Below are 22896 nucleotides of genomic sequence, written 5' to 3' on the forward strand. Positions count from 1 at the left end.
TATATATTCTGGTAATCAAAATGTAATTATTTGCTTTGCCTCTGAAATGAATGTTAACCAGTAGCCAGACAGTAAGTTCTAGTGTTTAGTATTTAATACCCTGTTTTTACAAGCCAGTGTTTTATTGATCAAATCAAATTCTGGATTTTCTGCACAATAGTATTTGTATGTTATTCACAGATTGAACACCAGAGGAGGCTGTTGAACTTCTGTGAGAATTTAGAAACAGTGAAATGAACACTTGTTTGAATTGCAGCGTAGCTACCGTTTCAAAGTCTCTGATAAAGAGTCTTACAATATAATAATGTTTTATATAAACCTAAAAAGCAGTACAATTGTTTTTACATTAATACCTTTCAAAATCAGTGACCAATTTAGATCTCTGTTTGCATAGTTGACATGCTATATTCCATCAAAACAAACATTGTTTTATGATGATTGCACCTTTTGTGAGCTCATACTCAGACTGGATGGAATGTTTGTACTATTGCAGTATATTATTTTCAATATAACTGAAAACAGATTTATGCTGCCACTTGTTAAAATCTTTAATGCTTGTCAGAACAAGTAAACTCACAAAAGAATTATACATAAATTCTTATTTTCAATATCTTAATCATATACGTACAGCTACCGTAGAACAGCCATTCATGCATCAAAACACTTTCGTCATATGATTTTCATTGATTTTTACATCACAAAACAAAAAGTAAAATAACAAAATCTGATGCACCCTGATTACTGCAATAAACCAGTAATTAAACATTGAATTAAAAACAAAGTAACAATAAAAAGAGCAAAATGTGGATTTGGTTCCCTCTTCATGACAGAAATATAAGCCATAAATTCAGCTCTTCCCAGGCGCGTCTGGCACATGTTGGTAGCTTTTGATTAGTGTGAGGAGTGAACCTGGTTTATTGTTAGAGCAAGGTATGATTGTGCAATCAGTTACCTGAAAATATTAACACCGTGACCCAGACAATCCTTGATTGATGAGTACAGTACAAATGAAGCTTCAAAACAAACAAACAACATCCTCAACTCATCCAGATTTCACACAGGTCCGTCCATTCCTATGCTGTTTGCATTGCATCTGAAGAATGACACAGTGGAGAAGTGTGCGGAGATGAGAAACAACAAAATGAATGAGTGATTCTGTAGCACTTGACCAGATTATTGCTTATAGTTCCGAATGCAATAGTCTCACGCTCATGTTCAGTCTCCTGTAGAAATGATCCAACGCTGTTTTTGTTTTATAGGTTGCTACAAATCGTCCAGAGATGGCATCATGACTGGGCTTCGTACTAATTGCAATAAGGCAAAACAAGTGCTGCAAGCTGGTTATCAGTTTACGGAAACAGAATGCATAACTAATTGCATTGAGGCCTCTCGGCTTCCTCTATGCCCTAAATCTGCGCTGTTGATAGACGACTGAAACGGCATAACCACAATGTCGACAACGATGGTGCTGATCAACAGATACTGCACAAAACTCTCACACACACACACTCACACACACACACATGTAGTTCACAGTGTCTGTGTAGGAAATAGTTTTCGATTCAAAGTGGGATTTTGCAAGAGGCAAATTCACCTGCTGATAAAAAGTCTGATAACATAGTGTTCGACAGAATCTCCGATATCCCTTTTCACTCGTACTGTACTTCATAACAAAAAAAAGAAAAAACGTATAAGAAATGTTCAAAAAGGCACACGTACTTCAAAAAGAGTTGTTTTCTTTCTTTGTACATCCAATCGCTACGGGGCACCACTGAGAAGTCGCGAACTGTCATTTACGCCACAGGGCTGCTTCACCGTGAATGTGCTTTCTCTGCGTGTTTGCTGGCACGTGACGGCGATCGAAGTCCCTTTGGTGCGTGTTTTGAGTGCGAGCGGTCACAGCTTCTCCCCGTCCAGCAGCTCCTGCAGTTCCTGCTGAATGTCCTCAGGAAGCTCCAGGCCGGGCAGGTCTTCCAGAGGGATCTCCTGAGTGGGCATCTCCAGCGGAGGGAGCTGGGGGATGGGAATGTCCTTGGCCTTGCGCTCCTCGGCTGTCTGCGGAAGCACCCATAGCTCCGACCGCTCCACGAAGTCAGCATCGGCGTAGGGTTCCTTCTTCAGCCGCACGTTCTCTGCCCGCAGCTGCTCGTTCTCCTGTTTCAGCTGCTCGTTTTCGGACACCAGTCGGTCCACCAGGTTGCGTAGGTCATCGATGGTGGTCTGCTGCTCCTCTAGACGGGTTTTGTCGTCTTTCTGGGCTTTACTGCCTGCGCAGGGCTCTGGGACAGCGCCTTTGTTCTTCAGGAGGTACAGCCAGGTGTCGTACTCACGTTCGGAGGGTTGGGAGATGTCTGTGGCAGCTCCGGCCAGCTGTAGGTGACGGCGTGGCGTCTGGTCTGAGGTGGGAACATGCTGAAGCGTTCTGGGCTTGTCCTCTCGCTTTGCTCGCTTCCATTGCTCCTCGATCAGCCTCTGCTGCTTGACATGACTGTCCCTCTGAAGCTCCAGAGACAAGCGAGCCTAGCAGGAAAGAAACGTCTCATAGTCAATTTCATCCACAATAAATAATATGCAGGACAATGAGGACCATCTAGACGTACCTGTTCACACTCGGTGAGCTTCATGGCCTCCTTGAGAAGTTCTGTGGAAACATTGCAAGTTATTTAAGCACACACTTCCAATCTGAAGTTGAGCCCAGTTCTACTCATAGATTGTACAAGAATATTGTTTAGGCTCAAATTTGACTCCCCGAGCTTTGGCGCTCTTTGTGAGACAAACCTAAGGAGACTAAAGTCCTGCACGCAAGACAACTGTTTCTCATGAAGATGCATTCAGAATTTACACAGGTTAGTCTGTGATTTTATTGCTGTTCGAATCCAGAATGTCTGTGTTTTTCTCCCACCACCTGTGTACAAATGTTCAAACGAATGACCTACTGCTTTTTGACACCAAGGTTGTGTGGTACTGACATCTGTGATTTTACAAGAGATCAATCCAATTTTTCTGTAAATCCTTTTTAACTACTGCTGAGCAGTGTACGCTAACTTTTGCATTTCATGGTAACATGAACACATTTTAAATATGGACACTTTGATTAATGAAAAGAGGAAACTACAGCTCCACTACAAGGAATGGGAGCTGTTAGGAAAAACAAAAATAGAACATAAAAATGTAAACTAATGATATATATATATATATATATATATATCAGTGGCGTTCCGTCCATATAAGCTGCGAATGCGCCGCATACCCAGGCCGTCTGAGAGAATAAGTTTACGGGCTAATTAATATAAACATGATTATAAGTTGATCCCTTGTCATTTGAGATGTGACTTACAGCTTAATAAAGTGTTGGGAATATGTATGTAAAATTATTTATTTGACAAACAACGGTCATTTTCTGTAAATCTACGTCAGTGACGGAAGCTGTCGAGCTCTTCCGGATTCTCTGCAGCTTTGGCGCCTCCGCTCTGTTGCTATGACTCTCAGGATTGTAGCGCGTTCTCAGTGTTAGCTGGCAAGCTGTCCGCCAAGCACTCGCCCATGGAAAAACACGCTGTTACTGACAGATCTCGATTGCCGAAAATTACATTGTGTTTGATGCAAAACTGACTCGACTAAATCATATGCAAAAAAACATCATAACTGTATATTTTCATGCTTTCTCAAGCAAAGCAAATTTTCAAAGTCCACACATTGCTGGTCATAGACAATGTTGAAGACGTTATTGTCAACAAGTGGTAAATAAAAAAAAAAAAAAGGTTTATAAAAATGTATTTAAATTTTTTTAACAACAAACATCAGGAAAAAAATAAGAAACAATACCTTTGTTTTCCGTATTGTGTCGCTTACAGTTAAAGTCCTTCTCTGATTTTATTGTTGTTTGCAACGTTACTTGGCAATATTATTATTATTATTATAATATTTTATTTTTTATTTGTATTTTCATGGTCTATTATTGGAGTAGTGTCACCCGGGTTGGAATTTTAACTCCTATTAACTGGGAATAAAAAAATAAATGAATAAATAAATAGCCTAAATAAAATAAAATAATTCAGTCTATGCAGAGACGTATAGAGCGGGGGAATCCCCCATCTCCCCACCCTCTGAATATTACGTGTAAACGTTATTTGGCGGTTTTTACTTGGGAAAAGCAGCTAGTTTTCTAGCATTGGAATAACTAAACCTGAAACTATAGACGGTTTCAAGGGCAACAACATAAACAAACGTTACTGCGCATGCGCGCTTTTGTGGCTCTAACATAACTTCCGGTAGACATCCAAATACAATCAGTAACAACAGCTAAGTCCCTCTAGAGTAGATTATGTTTTGATAAGCAAAATATGTTTGCTGCGTAAATCAGACGGACTGAGATGCAGCGATAACTACTTGGACGGACTTATTTAAAATGCAAATTCATTCTCTGCCAGCAGGAGGCGCTTTAAAGCGGGAGAACTAGAGGTTTCCCCGGAAACGGCTGTTGGGCTGTACATTACACAAAGCAGCGCTGAGCTTACAAACGCTGCTTTATCAGGCATATAACATGCCAGATTTAATGAAAATGACATCGAATATTTTCTAAAGACAGTGTTCCTTAAGAAATACAGTGATATAAAAACACCCGCGCCTCGTTTTGATTTTTAAACATGCGTTACGTGCTCATGTTTATTCAACGAAGCCTTTTGGAAAATCGGTCAGTTTTGATATCATGGTGGGTCGCCACAAATAAATAAATGTATGTGAAACACATCCCACAGCACAACAACCTGAGCCCAACTTCATTACTCATCACTTTAACTTTAATTGCCTTTGTAGCCGGCGCCACTAACAAGACTGATAAACAAACACAGACCGGAAGTTAACTTAGGTCCAGGCGCGTGCGCCTGATGAAACCGTCTATAGACGAGGGATTGGTAAATTTCATTTACAAATAAGGTAGGAATGTGCATACTTTTAAATCGACACCTGCCACGGTGTCTTCTTTGAGTGTGTTTTAAAAACGATGAGGAGAGGAGACGGGGGAGGAGAGGGGGGAGGGGGTGTGGTCTTAATCTTAGTACTCAGCATACCCGGTTAAAAAGGTCACCGCTCACCACTGATATATATTTAGTATATAGATTTATATAAAATCACCATGAACTATTAGGGCCGGATGATATGGCCAAAATTTATATCACAATATATTTCTTAATTTCGGTCAATACGATATTCAAATTCTGATATCAATATGAACAATATTTTAAAAAGCCTCAGAAAAACTGCCAAGAACACCCACAACTGTACCTGTACCTACAAACTTCTAAAAAAAAAAAAAAAAAAATTGCCAAGTCTATGAAACCTTCTCCTATAAAACTATATAATATTTTAGAAATAAAAACAGTACAAATAAATTAATGTTCACCTTTTCTCTCAGAGCTGCGCTCGACACTGTCGATTATAACATACTTCTAGAGAGACTGGAAAATTGGGTCAGGCTTTCTGGGATGGTCCTCAAATGGTTCAGGTCATACTTAGATTTATGCTCTCCTATACTCACATAATAACCTCTCCCTTCTAAGTGGACGTCCATGACATGCGGAGTCCCACAATGCTCAATTCTTGCACCGCTCTTGTTTAGCCTGTATATGCTCCCACTAAGTCAACTAATGAGAAAGAAACAAATTCACAGCTATGCAGATGATACCCAGGTTTACCTAGCCTTATCGCCAAATGACTACAGCCCCATTGACTCCCTCAGCCAATACAATGATGAAATAAACATTTGGATGTGCCAGAACTTTCTTCAGTTAAACAAGGAGAAAACTTAAGTCATTGCATTTGGAAACAAAGATGAAGTACTCAAGGTGAATGCATACCTTGACTCTAGGGGTCAAACAACTAAAAATCAATTCAAGAATCTTGGGGTGATTCTGGAGTCAGAGCTTAGTTTCAGTAGTCATGTCAAAGCAGTAACTAAATCAGCATACTATCATCTCAAAAACACTGCAAGAATTAGATGTTTTGTTTCCAGTCAAGACTTGGAGAAAATTGTTCATGTCTTTAATCACCAGCAGGGTGGACTATTGTAATGGTCCACCCATATTGTAATTGTCGGCAGCCATGTCACCCTGTAGCCCAAGACTGGTTACTCACTGAAGCTAAGGAGGGTTGAGCCTGGTCAGTACCTGGATGGGAGACCTCCTGGGAAAACTAGGAGTTGCTATGGCTGCCGTGGCATCATCCAGGTGGATGCTACACACTGGTGGTGGATGAGGAGATTTTAAAGTACTTTTACTCGTTTATAAATCTCTCAATGGCCTATGACCTAAATACATTGGAGATATGTTCACTGAATATAAACCTAACAGACCACTCAGATCATTAGGATTGAGTCAGTTAGAAATACCAAGGGTTCACACAAAACAAGGGGAGTCCGCTTTTAGCTATTAAGCCGCCTGCCGTTGGAACCAGCTTCCAACCATTTACCGAATGAGCACTGTGCTACGTCTGAACTGATTGCACTGTTTTTAATGTACAATAATTTTCTATTCTTAACTCTTTTAATTCATTTTAAATCAATTTTTTAAAATAATTTTAAAAGTTTTAAAAATTTCTTTTTTTTTTTATGATTATTTTACATCCTTTTATGTAAAGCACTTTGAGTTACCATTGTGTTTGAAATGTGCTGTATAAATAAACTTGCCTTGCCTTTTATTTGTATTTTGCCTTCTTACAAACAAGAAATGTGAAATCACCTTCAAATAAGCATAAGACTCTCAGACACACCTTATAGATTGTAACAAAAGTGCTTCAGCCAAGATAAAGAATATTAAAATTGTTTGCTGTTGAGTTGCTGCATAAAACATTAAAATGAGTGAGTAACAACAAAAACGTTGCTGGAGAAGGGCTTATAGAAAATGCAAATTCATTCTCTGCCAGCAGGGAGCGCTTTTGGGGCGGCAGAAACAGTGGTTTCCCCAGTAACGGCTGTAAACAAAGCAGCGCTGCACTATGAACTAGAGCTGCACGATTAATCGTTAAAAGATCGCGATCTCGATTCAAACACCCACGCGATCTCATTTCTAAATTACAACGATTCACCCGTGTTCATTATACCTTTGAAAAAATCATACTGGAACATTAAAATCTGTTTTGCCGCTGACACAGAGAGAGCAGTTATCATGTTTAGGTAAGAAACAGCTTCACAAACAGTCTTTTCAACCACAAAGTATTATTTCTGTCTTACAATCATTCATATTATCACAGAAATACAGTGATAAACGCTTATAGTTTGGATATAAATACTGATGTCTATGGTAGCGATCAAAATAGAGCAAATCACCTTGTGAAAGTAACTGCCGCTTCAAATAACGTTTGTCTTGATTACAGTGTTTCTCCACTAGATGGCGACAAGTGACTGTTATAAAATGTATTTGTCATTGAATCATTCATTCAAAAATGCTGATTCATCCAGTAATGAAACAAGTATTCATGAGTGAGTCACTGAATGCTTTATTCAAACCACTTTTAGTAAAAATCGGTTTATTATTTTTTTGAATAAAGTGACAACAACAACAGTGTGCAGATCTTTTTTCTATTTTTTTATGTACCTTTTGATCTTACACCTGGCCAAGACATTTTTGGATGTGCGTGCTCTGACCCTTCTTTTACGAGCAATTAATATTTTGTCACAAATTATTTCGTTTTGTTCAGAATCGTGGGAGAATCGTGATCTCTATTTGAGACAAAAAAAATTGTGATTCTCAATTTATCCAGAATCGTGCAGCTCTACTATGAACGCTACTTTATGAGATCAAATAAAAATGCCATTGAAGCTTTTCTGAAGACAGTTGGCTCCTTTCAAACATACATTCATATAAAACACAAATAAATCAATGTCTGGGAAACGCTAGTAATGCATATTGAATTATTGGAAATGCGTTTTAAAAATCATATCACCATTATTGAAAAAAACTTATATCGCAATATACAGTGGGTACTGAAAGTATTCAGACCCCCTTAAATTTTTCACTCTTTGTTATACTGCAGCCACTTGCTAAAATCATTTAAGTTCATTTTTTTCCTCAATGTACACACAGCACCCCATATTGACAGAAAAACACAGAATTGTTGACATTTTTGCAGATTTATTAAAAAAGAAAAACTGAAATATCACATGGTCCTAAGTATTCAGACCCTTTGCTGTGACACTCATATATTTAACTCAGGTGCTGTTCATTTCTTCTGATCATCCTTGAGATGGTTCTACACCTTCATTTGAGTCCAGCTGTGTTTGATTATACTGATTGGACTTGATTAGGAGAGCCACACACCTGTCTATATAAGACCTTACAGCTCACAGTGCATGTCAGAGCAAATGAGAATCATGAGGTCAAAGGAACTGCCTGAAGAGCTCAGAGACAGAATTGTGGCAAGGCACAGATCTGGCCAAGGTTACAAAAAAATTTCTGCTGCACTTAAGGTTCCTAAGAGCACAGTGGCCTCCATAATCCTTAAATGGAAGACGTTTGGGACGACCAGAACCCTTCCTTGAGCCGGCCGTCTGGCCAAACTGAGCTATCGGGGGAGAAGAGCCTTGGTGAGAGAGGTAAAGAAGAACCCAAAGATCACTGTGGCTGAGCTCCAGAGATGCAGTCGGGAGATGGGAGAAAGTTGTAGAAAGTCAACCATCACTGCAGCCCTCCACCAGTCGGGGCTTTATGGCAGAGTGGCCCAACGGAAGCCTCTCCTCAGTGCAAGACACATGAAAGTCCACATGGAGTTTGCTAAAAAACACCTGAAAGACTCCAAGATGGTGAGAAATAAGATTCTCTGGTCTGATGAGACCAAGATAGAACTTTTTGGCCTTAATTCTAAGCGGTATGTGTGGAGAAAACCAGGCACTGCTCATCACCTGTCCAATACAGTCCCAACAGTGAAGCATGGTGGTGGCAGCATCATGCTGTGGGGGTGCTTTTCTGCTGCAGGGACAGGACGATTGGTTGCAATCGAGGGAAAAATGAATGCGGCCAAGTACAGGGATATCCTGGACGAAAACCTTCTCCAGAGTGCTCAGGACCTCAGACTGGGCCGAAGGTTTACCTTCCAACAAGCAGGGTTCCCGCGGGTTCTTAAAAAAAATGTCTTAAAAAGTCTTAAATTTACTTTATCAAATTTAAGGTCATAAAAAGTCTTAAATTGTACAAGAAAGTCTTAATCTTAAATTTGGGTACAAACCAGAATCGCTATACAGCTTAATGTGACAATTAAACTTCAAAAGGCTATAAATAAATATGAGCTAGGCACGTTTCAAAGTCCAGTGTTGCGCTGCTTTGTGTTCTGCTGTTACCGCGGAAACCGTTCGAAAGCGCCTCCTGCTGGCAGAGAATGAATGTGCATGTTCAATAAGGCTGTTGTTGTGAGTAGGGTATTCCTGCAATACCGGAGGCTGTAGTTTCAGAACTGGATTTCCAGGGCCCTATAGTTTTTTTTGTTTGTTTTTTAATTATTTTATTTTATTTATTTATTTTTTGTATGTATTATGTCATTTAGACTTGCACTCTAGCTTTTCTAATCTTTTTTGTATTCTATGTTTCTTTTTATTTATTATACAATTAACAAAAGCAAAAAAAGGCCTCTTAACACCAGCTTGCTCTATTCTTTTTCTATTCTATGTTTTCTTTTTATTTATTATATAATTTAAAAAAAATCTCTTGCTACATGTACTGCGTTAGGCTAAATGAGACTTCTTATAGCACTTGCATATCGTTGCTCTTTTGTTGATTTTGATTGATTTCATTGTTCTCATTTATAAGTCACTTTGGATAAAAGCGTCTGCTAAATGACTAAAAATTAGTGGCTCATACTGTTTTATAGCACTTGCTATTCAATTCTGTATATTATTATTTTTAAGGAATTATGTAGTTATTTAATTTTATACACAATTATTGTCCTAACCAACTCCTAAACTCCCTAAACATACCCGTTGGTAACCCTCTTGAAATATTTAACCTAATTTATTTCAATATATTCTGGTTTAAAATTCAGTTTTCTTGGAAAGAAGACTTGTGTCTGTGCGAGACTTCAGTTAATTAGCTGCAGCGCTTCACGTCTGATGTGCTGTTTGTTTGCATCTGTTTGTTTGTTTGATGTCTGAATCAGGTCTCCTCTGTTGGAATAGATGGTGCTGTCCCAAAAAATAGGGTCCTATGCAGTCCTAGAACTGCAGTCTCCAGTATTGCAGGAACATTGGGTTGTTTTTGTTCAGACCAATGCAAAACTCGACCCATATTTTTACCCTGCAAACACGCAGAGCTGTAAATGTGAACTGGTGGATCGATAAGGAGATAATCCATTATAAAAATCTAGACAGTAAAATGTGTTTGTATGTTATTTAATTAATATAATAATTTATTGATAATTATTTAAATTAATATAATAATTAATAATTTTGACTCATCCATTTTCTTAAAAAATGGTTTAAAGGCTGAAATGTGGAGTGTATTATTTTATGAAACTTTTTGTTTTGTGAAAACTTCTATCTGAACAGTAAATCGTGCTTTTTACATTCATTTTACAGTTTACCATAGACATTGCCCTACCCTGCTCATATGGTATTAATTTAATTTGTGCAGGTCTTAAAAAGTCTTAAATTTGAGCTTAAAAATCCTGCAGCAACCCTGAACAAGACAATGACCCTAAGCACACAGCTAAAATAACGAAGGAGTGGCTTCACAACAACTCCGTGACTGTTCTTGAATGGCCCAGCCAGAGCCCTGACTTAAACCCAATTGAGCATCTCTGGAGAGACCTAAAAATGGCTGTCCACCAACCTTTACCATCCAACCTGACAGAACTGGAGAGGATCTGCAAGGAGGAATGGCAGAGGATCCCCAAATCCAGGTGTGAAAAACTTGTTGCATCTTTCCCAAAAAGACTCATGGCTGTATTAGATCAAAAGGGTGCTTCTACTAAATACTGAGCAAAGGGTCTGAATACTTAGGACCATGTGATATTTCAGTTTTTCTTTTTTAATAAATTTGCAAAAATGTCAACAATTCTGCGTTTTTCTGTCAATATGGGGTGCTGTGTGTACATTAATGAGGAAAAAAAAATGAACTTAAATGATTTTAGCAAATGGCTGCAATATAACAAAAAGTGAAAAATTTAAGGGGGTCTGAATACTTTCCGTACCCACTGTATATTGATATTGAATTATTGTCCAGCCCTATTAAGTAGTTTTAATTTCTTTAAATGTTCTTTTTTTTTTTTTACTTCATTAAATTAAATTTATTTTACTAGTCGAACAAGTACTCCGGTCAAATTCACAAGGGGTCTGCTAAATTCTACTTTTTTAAAATGACATCTATCATTTTTAGACAAAATACAGGACAAAAAGCAATTTAAAATATAGTGCATTAATATTTCTCTTTTTAACTAGATATTTTAATAATTAAAAAACAAACAGGATATTACTTTCCTATTAAAATAAATATGAAAGAATGAATGAATTGTCCAAGCAATTACAAATTTTGTTTACAGCTGACAATCATGTGACTGACCACAGGTCCTGCCAGGTTTGCAGGATCACAGAACTAAATAAATGAATCACTATCCGAATCCGAAGTTATATCACCGAGGTGTCGTGTAAGTTTATTTTCACAGATGTCCCCATGAGAAACAATTAGTGTCCGAATAGAGCTTACAACCAAAACCAACCTGCAGCTTTTCTGTGGCAGGAGATGGCATCTTCAAATTTCCCAGCAGCCAGCAAGCGGTCTGCTTTCCTGCACTGTTGATGCGCCTGAAAGAGATGACATTATTTCATTACAAGTTTATTAACACAGCACAGATACTCAATGACAGCTCATTACCTGCTGCTACAGTATTTCCCCTGATTAACTCTAGACCTACATGAGATTCTAATCCTTTCAATCTCAATGGATGGGTATATGAACCGATGTGACAATGCTTCTGTCATACCTCCACCACTCCACATCCAGCTATGTTATGATCTGCTCTGATTTTGCTGTAGTTCACCTAGCAGTCCAAGGAGATCATTAGGAACTCAAGTCTCATGCTCAGACCCTCCACTGACCTCATTTCACTCAGTGACTAAATGTGAACTCAGATTTTAATCACACACCCAGTCAAGCATCAACATCTACATATTTATCCCAAAGCACAAGTGCTTACAGTGGCGTCTGAGACCACACTAAAAAGCTGACAGTGAAAATTGAATTCAAACTTGGAAAATCTTTCTGCAGATGGCCAGGTGTTCTTGCTTCCATTGACCCTTGTGAAAAAGAACTGCACTTAATTGTATGTGTACTTGTAGTCTCTTTCAAATCATAAAAGTACATTTAAAAAAAAACTTTTGTCATGCTTTAAAGAATTACTTAGATGTGACTAACACACTAAAACACATGTAAGGTACTTTTGCTGTAGCGTGTGATTTGATATTACTTTTCAAATTATTATTAGATATATTAAATTAATATTAGACATTTTAAATGCACTAAATTACATCATCTTTACAAAACAAAAACAAGATTATATTTAGCTTCCCATAAACACGGTACATTTAGCAGTACACATTAAACCTATTTCAAAGAGAGCAGAACTATGAAATACATACAAAAATGTACTACTCAAGTGGATCGAGTTCAAATACTTGCATTTAATATCAATTGAAACTATGATATATATAAAACTTACATGCAATAAGTGTTCATAACATTACATTCAGTTTGCACTTAAATATAGGCAATTATTAAAAGTATATTAAGTACGCTAAAGTGTACTTTTTCACAAGGGGTCTTATGAATACTTATTCGCTTAAATTAGAGTATATTAAATATGATATTCATTAATATTGTTTTTACATTATTTTTAATTAATTTCAGTTCATGGAATTATACTGCAATTTATACCAACATAATATTAAGATAGGGAGAGAGAGAGATCCAAAGAACAAAAAAGATTGTCTCTTATTTTTGCTGTTTTGTTGTTATGCCGATAATATAATTTGCAATGCAAAATTTTATTAAACTAAAAAAAGAGGGAGGGGGTGCAAAATAGAAGAATTTAGTGATCCTTGGACCCCACTTGTCACTAAAATGTATCGATAAACTTATATAAAACACGCTATATTTAATCATAACTTCAAAGTAAACAGATCCTTCTGCTCTCAATTTCAGGATCATATAACGAACAGCCAACAGTAACGTACTGTCATCGTTTATTAGACTCTAGGAAATAATAAATCACACATTTCGAGTCACAAGTCAGTGTGTGCGTTTGTTTAAAGGTGATCAGCTGCCAGCAGTAAACAAACACACACACATATGGAGGCTAACGTTACATTAAAATAGCACCAGGTTTATACAAAGTCTTCACATAAGGGTTAATGATTTAAACACCCGGGTAACCTCTTCGCAGCTTTATTTTAATTTGTTTAGAGATGAAATGCGGCTAGGCTAACAGATGCTAGCATGCTAATGTGACTTGTAAACAGACACTTACGAGATTGAGAGGACTGTCCAGCACCTCCATTCCTTCATCAACTACAGCCTCAACTGCACGAGAGACTCATTGGCACATTATTGTCTTTATTCCGGGACCAGAAACTCTGGTTTCACCGGCTGCTGATCCACTGCTACAACAGACGAGCAAAAACAACTTCCCCTCCGCGACGTCACCGCCGCGTCACCCCACAGCGACGCGCGTGACGTGACCGCGCTTTTCTTTTTGTCATTTCTGCTCAATAAATCACGCGAAATCATATCACATTCATAATAAGTGAGATGTTTTAGTCTCGAACGTGTCTCATTAGACGAAAAAATGCTCAAAATCTGTTCTGGAATGCTGTGATGTTACCGCACCACTAGAGGGCGCTTTTGTCCTACAAATTCAATAATTACCAACCAAAAAAAAGTTTACCGTGTTTCTTGGACCTGGTAGCCTACCATATCAGTGATTTTTTTTTTTTTTCTTCTTTTAGACATGCACCGTGTTTTCTTTTTTTGTATCTGTAATATAAAGTATCTTGGAGTATCATCTAAATATGTTGTAACAGTATTCCTTTCTAATGTCATTACAATGTTGTGTAATTGTAGGCTACAAAAACAACACAGATAAAAGTATTTATTTTTTCTTGTTCTTTGCATATATCTTTGTTCTTGTTATAACTGTAGCATGTTATTATTTTAATGTAAATATTAATGCTATTTAATACATATAAATTAATATAGGCCTGACATATAAAAATATATTTATTTTAATATACAAAGGAATTGATTGCATCTCTTCATCAATGCCTTTGTATTTGACTCTTATGTGCTGGCAGTATGTCCCCATTTTGTTATTGTTTGTTATTGCAGTAAAAAAAAAACAAAAAAAAAAAACACTTTGTTTGTTTGTTTTTACACTATAGATGTAATTACTTGGTCATTTTTTAAATGTAACTACAATGTAAAAACGTGTATGTGAACATCGTATCAAATGATTTATTTAAATGTTAAGACCTTTCATATAAAATGGGTCTCAATATAACATTTAAGGGGGTATTTGATATCCCTGGATGTTTTTTATGCGTCACTCAGACACTTTGGTCAGTGTAACAATGTGAACAGCACTGAATCTATATCATACACATACATCAAAGACACAGTCAACATTATATGCTGTGTTTTTCTGTCCAGTGGTTGGAGATTCCTTGCACAGTATAATATTTTGTCCATTCAAAGAGTGCACTTATTAACTGGTGACGTCATCAGCTCAAGTACTTTGTTTTTGTTGTCAAGTGCCACTTGCTTTATCCAAATGCTGTTCAATTACTACTAATAGAGAACAGAACAGGATCAGATACAACCTCATGAATCACAGCCTAAACATCGGCCTGCCGTACACTCTCAGCACTCAGGGCCAAATAAGGCCGAGCAATGCACATTTCAAAAACCTTTGATCAGCCTTTTGCTGCATTTGTTTGATTGATTGTTTTTACATTCAATGACATTACATTGAATTTATATTGCTCAGAAGTTACTCCTGCAAAGCTCATGTGACTTAAATTAAAGTCACATTTATTTATATACGAAGTGTTTCAAAGCAGCTTCACGGTAATAAACAGGAAAATAACAGTGCCAATGTTTCCAAATTTGTTATGAAATTGCTACAGTTATTAAACAACTTCAGTTTTACTTGTACAGCAGCTCTACAGAATACAATAGTGTCATTATTCGCTTCAGTTTAGTTCAATGTTGAACTCAAAAATATCCTCAGGAGAAATACAAAAAAGACACAAATCAATGAGTCAATGAATGTTGATAGCATACTGTAGCTCAAATAATTTGGCCTGGCAAGAATTTGATTAAAAAATGTTTGTTCATATTGAAATATCTTGCCAAAACTGGGCATAGTTTGAGACGCTGTTGAGGTGTCTTCGGAAACTCAACAGGAGACGTGAGGCTACAAAGCAGAGACAAAAATCATTTGCTCTTCATTTAATCTTATTGCTATCCAAGAGAAGCAATCGACATATTAAAGAGATCTCATCTGAGACATTTCAACAGACATTTGAAACTGAATTCTTCCGCAAAATATAAGACATGTATATTTCGAATGCAATGTTTGTGATTCACAAGTCAGGCATGTTGATTATAAGTGTAAATAACCCATATTTAGCAGGGACACTGCAAAGCTCTCTCTGTGTTTTGTGTACTGTATCAGAATGCAGTCGCTGGAACACTGTGGGTGTCCATCGAGACAACGGACAAATGTGAATCGAGTCATAACTCATTGAAAAAAAGTCTCTCCGTTCATGTACAGCAGGCCACTGAAACAGAGCTGCCTTTGTTCTGGCCTCTGAGGTGCAAAGTTAGCCTGCTTTTCTCCTTCAAAGCGATCCTAACTGCCGTGTATGTGTGGGATTCATTGTGAACCTGTTTCACATGCTGCTAACTTGACATTTGTGTGACCGATCCTTTATTTAGCACATGAATGATGTCTTCTGAGCTGGATATTAGCTATGTGATGTTCTGAAGCACCACGGCTAGGTGTTTCATGTTCAGAAGAGCATTTAATCATATTGCTCTTATTTCTTCAAACATATTGTATGTGCATTCTGTATTGTTTGAACTTTTTCTGAATGCTTAGCGTTTCAATTCAAATCATATCGTTGCAAAGCAGCTTTACAGGAAATTAAACTTTTTACATTATAGCAGTAGCTTATCAGTGGTTAAGCTGATGTCCATATGGCAGAAATGTACAGTAAAAATCATGCAGTTAGTTAATGACATGTAATGCATGAGCTAAACCAGTAAGGGCCTTGTAAGTAAGTAATATTTTGTTACTGATACGGAACTTCATAGGTAGCCAGTGCAGAGACTGTAAAATTGGTGTAAAATGATCATCTTCCCTTGACCTGGTAAGGACTCTAGCTGCTGCATTTTGGACTACCTGTAGCTTGTTTATTGAAGTTGCAGGACAACCACTTAGCAGTGCATTACAATAGTCCAGTTTAGAGGTCAGGAATTCATGAACTAGCTTTTCTGCATCAGAAACAGATAGCACGTTCTGTAGCTTGGCAATGTTTTTAAGATGGAAGAATGCTGTTTTTGTAGCTTGGTAAATATGATTTTCAAAAGACAAATTGCTGTCTAATATAACACCCAGATTTTTGACTGTAGAGGAAGTAACTACATCCGTCTAGATGCTAATTGTAATCTAAGAGATTCTGTTTACTATTTTTATATGTTATAAGTAATATCTCTGTAATATCTAAATTTAATAGGAGAAAATTATTGGTCATCCAATCTTTTACATTTTTAACACACTCCGTTAGCTTAGATAATTTAGAGTTTCATCTGGTCTTGTTAAAATATATATTTGAGTATCATCAGCATAACAATGGTAACTAATCCCGTATTTTCTAATAATATTACCAAGGGGCAACATGTACTGTATATTGAAAATAGCAGAGGGCCTAGGACAGATCCTTGTGGCACTCCATACTTGACTGGCATTAATTGAGATGATTCCCCATTTAAATGGACAAAGAAATAGCGATCGGACAAGTAGGATCTAAACCATCTTAAAGCCTGCCCTTGACTACCAGTATAGTTCTGTAATCGGTCTGTGAGTATGTCATAATCTATAGTGTCCAACACAGCACAAATATCAAGTAAAACTAGCAATAAGATGCTTTTTCTATTATATAGTAGGCAAAAATAGTATGTGAACAGAGCAGTATTTCTGAATTCACAGTATTCATAAATCAGTACACAAAGAAAACCTGGATGACCTACTGTTTCCAGTGAGATTCTTAAGTGTGGGTCCAGTGGACAGTTTACTGACCTGTGAGGCCATGGGAGAGGAGTCGTGGAGTATTGAACCAACACAACTGATGCTAGTAGGTCACATGACAATGAATAACAAATACAGAATACCCAGATTATATTCATATTGCACACATTCATACTATATAAATTTTTGTAACTTTGACTAATTACTTATTCAAAAGAAATACCTACTCAGAGAATTTCAAACACAGCCTGTTTCCCACAATGCGATGTGTTTCGCTTGAATTTCCATTTCCTATGTGATGTATGGTATGAGCTTGATTTTACACTACTGTTCAAAAGTTTGGGATCATTAAGAATTTTTAAAGGAAATTAATGCTGCATTGAATTAATCAAATGTGACAATAAAGAAATGTATAATATTACAGCCTTTCAAATAAATGCTGTTCTTTGGAACTTTTTAGTCATCAAACAATCCTGACAAAAATTTATAATAACTTACACAAAAATATTAAGCAGCATTGTTTTCAACATAACAATAATAAGAAATGTTTTTGAACATCCGTCTTTTGGATGAGACGTTAAACCGAGGTCCTGACTTTCTGTGGTCATTAAAAATCCCATGACACTCATCGTAAAAAAGAGTAGGGGTGTAACCCCGGTGTCCTGGCCAGATTCCCTCCACTGGCCCTTGTCAATCATGGCTTCCCAATAATCCCCATCCACTTGATTGGCTCTATGACACTCTCTCCTCTCCACCTGTAGCTGGTGTGTGGTGAGCGCACTGGTGCCGTTGTCCTGTGGCTGCCATCGCACCATCCAAGTGGATGCTGCATACTGGTGGTGGTTAAGGAGAGACCCCCCACATGATTGTAAAGCGCTTTGGGTGTATTGCAATACACAATAAAGCGCTATATAAATGCCTCATTCATTCATTCATTCATTCAACACTAAATCAGCATATTAGAATAATTTCTGAAGGATCCTGATTCGCAGAAAATTCACAGAAATAAATTATTTTAAATTAAAATATATTAAAATAGAAAACGTTTATTTTAAATTGTAAACAAAACAAAAAAACACTGTTTTTACTGTATTTTTCATCAAATAAATTCAGCCTTGGTAAGAATAAGTTACTGTTACTGTCAAAAAAAATAAAAAAATCATACCAACCCAAAACGTTTGACCAGTATCAGCTGCAATTTTAATAACCCTTTCTTGACACATTGTTGCATCAACTTACTCTAGTGAGATCATGTGACAACACTGCAATATACTACTGTTTGGATCATTTATTGTGGGATAATGCCTCCTGTTAAAACTTAAAATTGTCATTTTGTCAGCAAACTCTCTTTAGAGTATTAGTAAACTGTTAGATTAGGGTTAGAGTTTTGGTTAGTGCAATAAGTTGATATGTTCTTACAAAGTTACTTGTAGTCAGTAATATGTGTGTTGGAGGACCATCAAAATAAAGTGTAAGCAGAAATTAAGCAGACAGTGACTGGCAGGTGACATGGAATGCAAAGTTGCAAAAGTTATACTTAAAGTTAATATAATATCTATAGTGGTGAATAAAGTGCTACCACAGGTAATGTATAGTGCATACTGTACAGTACTGAGTAAGTAGTAAGCTAGTAAGCTCTATTATGTGTGTGGCAATCTCTGCACTTCCTGTCGCTCTTCTTCTGTCAGCACGTCACAACAACTGACAGCTGTGAGAGAGCGTGCCCAGTGTCCACTGGAATCTACGTGTAGGAGGACGGCCCGTCACCTCTTTCACCTGGCTGAAGTCTGGCCTGAAAAGTAATGATGAGCCAGCCAAGCCATAGAAGACCCCCGGCTACTCAGGAGGCAGAATGCAGCCCACACTCTCCCTGAGTCTGACTGACTGACTGCCGCTCCTCGGCCGCTCTCTTTGTCCTCTGCACTGTCCTCTGTCCTGACATGAAGGATTCTGCTTAGAGCGGGTTTTCTGTCGACGAGCAGAAGCAGGTTCCTATGTGCTTTTGGAGCTGTTGTATGGGGAATCCCACATAGCCTCCTACACAGAGCGCCCTAAAAGACAGAAAGGGAATGTGATGGGGGTTTTGAAGGCCGCCCCCTTACACACAATGGGAACCCCACAGTGAGCTAATGTGCCTGACAAATATTCTTACACATGTTAAACTAGCAGACAGCTCTCACCGCCGTCAGGTGTTCAGCTTTCTTCTCACAACTTTCTCAAGTGGTTCAAACTGGATTTACAGTTGATGAGAATCAAGTCTTGAAAAACACCAGTGATAAAGCTGACACTACAGGTGAATAGGGTAAAAGTGTAAAACTAATAGATATCACCATACATTCTCTCTAAATTACAGTACATTAAGACAATTGGTGTTTTCTGAAACATTATGTTTAAATATGCCAATAAGGCACTACTTAATTAAATATACGTACATTCGCATACATTCGCAGAACAGAAATCAAAACATTGGGTAAAGCCAGGTTCAAAATTCTTGTTTCATTTCAAGTTGGATGTTAGAAAATATTCTCAACATCAAGAAAAAATGTTCACCATGTTTAGAAATAAAATGTAATGTAAAGATATAAGAACAACAAACCCCTCAGCAAAATCCTTCAGAATATAGTTAGAATGTAAGTGCTACTGAAGTGGAGATTTCTGACTGAGTGCAGGAGAAAACTTAACAGAATAGGCCTTTAAAGAATGATTCAGCCAAAAAAATGAAAATTTGCTGAAAATGTTCTCTACCCTCTGGCCATTCAAAATACAAATGAGTTTGTTTCTTCATCAGACCAGATTTGGAGAAATGCAGCATTACATCACTTGCTCACCAATGGGCCATCTGCAGTGAATGGGTGCCGTCAGAACGGACGTCCAAACAGCTGATAAAAGCATCCACATTATGTAATACTAAATTTCTCCTGATCTGTTCTGATGAAGAAACAAAATCATTTACATCTTGGATGTCCTGAGGGTAAGAAAATGTTCAACAAATTTTTATTTTTGGGCGAACTATTTCTTTAAAGACAAGCATTGCTATTGAAATCTACAGACGCAAGTAGACTAAATAAACACATAAATGTGTATTTTGGATTTTTCTTTCCACAAAATATCCCAAAATCTCAAAATTGATCATTCAGGAAACAAAATTTTTCCCTGAAAAACAGAAAAAAACAATAAATGAAGTCCATCCTCAGATTGAATCTGTTTTTATAATAACACAACACTGGACAGCTGTGTGAAGGTGTTGATGTCAGAGGTCACTGGGGTGATGGTTAATAGGGCCTGTTCGGGTGCTGACTGACAGACAGTTATGAATGACCTGACATAACTCCATTGAGCCATATTATTATTATTATTATTATTTTTATAAGAGTAATGAAAAAAGTATGTGCTGTTGTGAACATAATCGTTGTAAAGCATGATCCACAATACAGCATGACCTCAAGTGTTTTATTGATTTTATAGGATAATGAAAACTATTAAGGACCCAATTTATCGTCATAACATTATGTTATTAAGCACAATTATGCAGTCATCTTCAATCATTATAATTTAACCATCAAATTCATGAAACAAGCATCATCAAAATCTCCTCTAAATGTCGATGTATAAAAACTGCTATAAAAAAGAGCGACTGAATGTTTATGTTAGTGCCTTTTTGTTTCCACAAAACTATATTTTATTTCCAAAGAAGGTCATAAAAACTACGAAATCTAAACAATGGAAACATCTAGTGTTTGTCACAGTGACTCCCATTGGCCAACCTAACTGACTTGTGAGTTATTTGGCAATATGAGATAATCAACCAAGATGAATCATTTAGTTCTCCTCTGGGTCACAGAGTCTGAAATTTGACAAATTGTGATTTTCACAAACCTCAACCTAGCGAATTAATAATATCATTATATTTAAAGCCTGTCAGTCTACATTATCTTTCTTTCTTTTTGTCTGGGGAAAAATCTTCCTGTACTTAATATCACTTATAATGTTAATGACTCCATAAACAGCTTTTTCATATTGCACTTGAAAAAGATTCATTCACAGAGCTATTGGTATTATTGCAGTCATAACTCTACCGACTGTTGCAGTGATAATGAAATATTAGAAATATGAATATGAAAATTTTCCTCAGGAATAAATCTCATTGACTGAATAGATGGATGTGTTTCGTTTAAGCTGGGTCTAAGCATTAGGAAGAGTGAAGTAAATCATCACTTTTACTCTTGCATTGAGGATATTCTGTGCTTTATTGAGCTTTGCATGCAGCGTGTGTTTGTCCACACTGTAGCATCAACAATAAATGAATAAATGAAGAGACTAGCTTGATTTATTCTTAAAAAATATATGTTGCATCTACGGCCGTATTGGAGCACCTTCAACAGTTTCTGTTTTTCATATCTGTAATTTCAGAAAAGTAAAGATAATCATCGTGTTTACAGTTATTTATCACATTCTATATTTTCTTGTTTGTGTTTTGGTCCTATATGTAGTGAACATGACTCAAGATGTTGTGGGCCGTCTCTAATAATAGATGCTGAGATAAGTTTCCTGACACAGTTGACCTGATTTCAAGAAACGTGTCCATTTCTACATCCGTGATAGCAATACAGTTGCAATCGGATGAAATAACAGACGTTAGAAACTTTGTTGTGGTTCACACAGAGCAGGATGAGGAGAAGCAGGCCAGATAAGGAGACAGAGAGAGAGAGAGAGAGAGAGAGAGACAAACAGACAAAGTTGCTGGTCGAGTGGGAGACAGGAGGAAATCCCCACACTAGCCGGCCTCCCACGGTCACTGCTGAGAAGTCTGCCAGTGGACCTCAGCAAGCACAACTGATGGGATTTTCCTGATGCTGCAATAGATTACTGAATAGAATCTGCACGGCATAGCATCGTTTGATTTTCAGTCATGCATACTAATATTAAAATATGCGTTTGTTGTAGGAAATTTCTGTCACATTTTCCTGATGATTAGCATGCGAAATAGCAGTTAGATACTTAGTTAAATTTAGTTTTTTAATGCTTCTACAAGAACTCTCATATAAATGTAGTATTACAAATACAGCAAAATTGTGAAATATTGCTACAATATAAAAGAACTGTTTTCTATTTGAATATACTTTAAAATGTCATTTGAATTGTGAACAGCCATTACTCCAGTCTTCAGAAATCATTCTAATATGCTGATTTGCTGCTCAATTTATTATAATCAATGCTGAAAACAATGCTTGGTGCTTAATCTAAATCTAATCTTAATCTTAATCTAAATGTGAGACTGAAAACTGGAGTAACGGTGGCTGAAAATTCAGCATCGCCATCACAGGAATACATTGAATATTAAAATATGTGACCTTGGACCACACAACCAGTCTTAAGTCGCTGGGGTATATTTGTAGCAATAGCCAAAAATACATTGTATGGGTCAAAATTATCAATTTTTCTTTTATGCCAAAAATAAAAAGGTAAAGATCATGTTCCATGAAGATATTTTGTAAATTTCTTACCGTAAATGTATCACAACTTAATTTTTGATTAGTAATATGCATTGCTAAGAACTTCATTTGGACAACTTTAAAGGCGATTTTCTCAATATTCTGATTTTTTTGCACCCTC

At 37.0% G+C, this 22896-nt stretch overlaps 1 protein-coding gene across 2 annotated transcripts; it reads right to left on the reverse strand.

The window, feature by feature from the left end:
* Window positions 1-523: 523 nt before the first annotated feature.
* Window positions 524-13824, reverse strand: nrbf2b (nuclear receptor binding factor 2b). Of its 2 annotated transcripts, XM_058793770.1 has the most exons (4): window positions 13504-13824; window positions 11698-11782; window positions 2601-2641; window positions 524-2520 (listed from the first exon to the last, which is right to left on the reverse strand). In XM_058793770.1, the coding sequence occupies exons 1-4, from the start codon at window positions 13531-13533 to the stop codon at window positions 1897-1899; spliced, it is 780 nt and encodes a 259-aa protein (XP_058649753.1). In that variant the 5' UTR covers window positions 13534-13824; the 3' UTR covers window positions 524-1896. The 2 variants fall into 2 exon arrangements, with proteins under 2 accessions (XP_058649753.1, XP_058649754.1); XM_058793771.1 differs by lacking the exons at window positions 11698-11782; window positions 13504-13824 and adding an exon at window positions 3338-3718.
* Window positions 13825-22896: the final 9072 nt, after the last annotated feature.

This window comes from Onychostoma macrolepis, chromosome 12 (assembly GCF_012432095.1).
Source record: "Onychostoma macrolepis isolate SWU-2019 chromosome 12, ASM1243209v1, whole genome shotgun sequence".
Lineage (NCBI taxonomy): Eukaryota > Metazoa > Chordata > Actinopteri > Cypriniformes > Cyprinidae > Onychostoma > Onychostoma macrolepis.

What these genes read in the sequence shown, in the direction of transcription:
- nrbf2b (XM_058793770.1), bottom strand. Translation starts at nt 13,533, where the DNA reads ATGGAGGTGCTGGACAGTCCTCTCAATCTC. An exon ending in CTGCCACAGAAAAGCTGCAG is followed by an intron (nt 2,642 to 11,697) that starts GTTGGTTTTGGT and finishes ATGTTTCCACAG; the next exon opens with AACTTCTCAAGGAGGCCATG. An exon ending in AGCTCACCGAGTGTGAACAG is followed by an intron (nt 2,521 to 2,600) that starts GTACGTCTAGAT and finishes CTTTCCTGCTAG; the next exon opens with GCTCGCTTGTCTCTGGAGCT.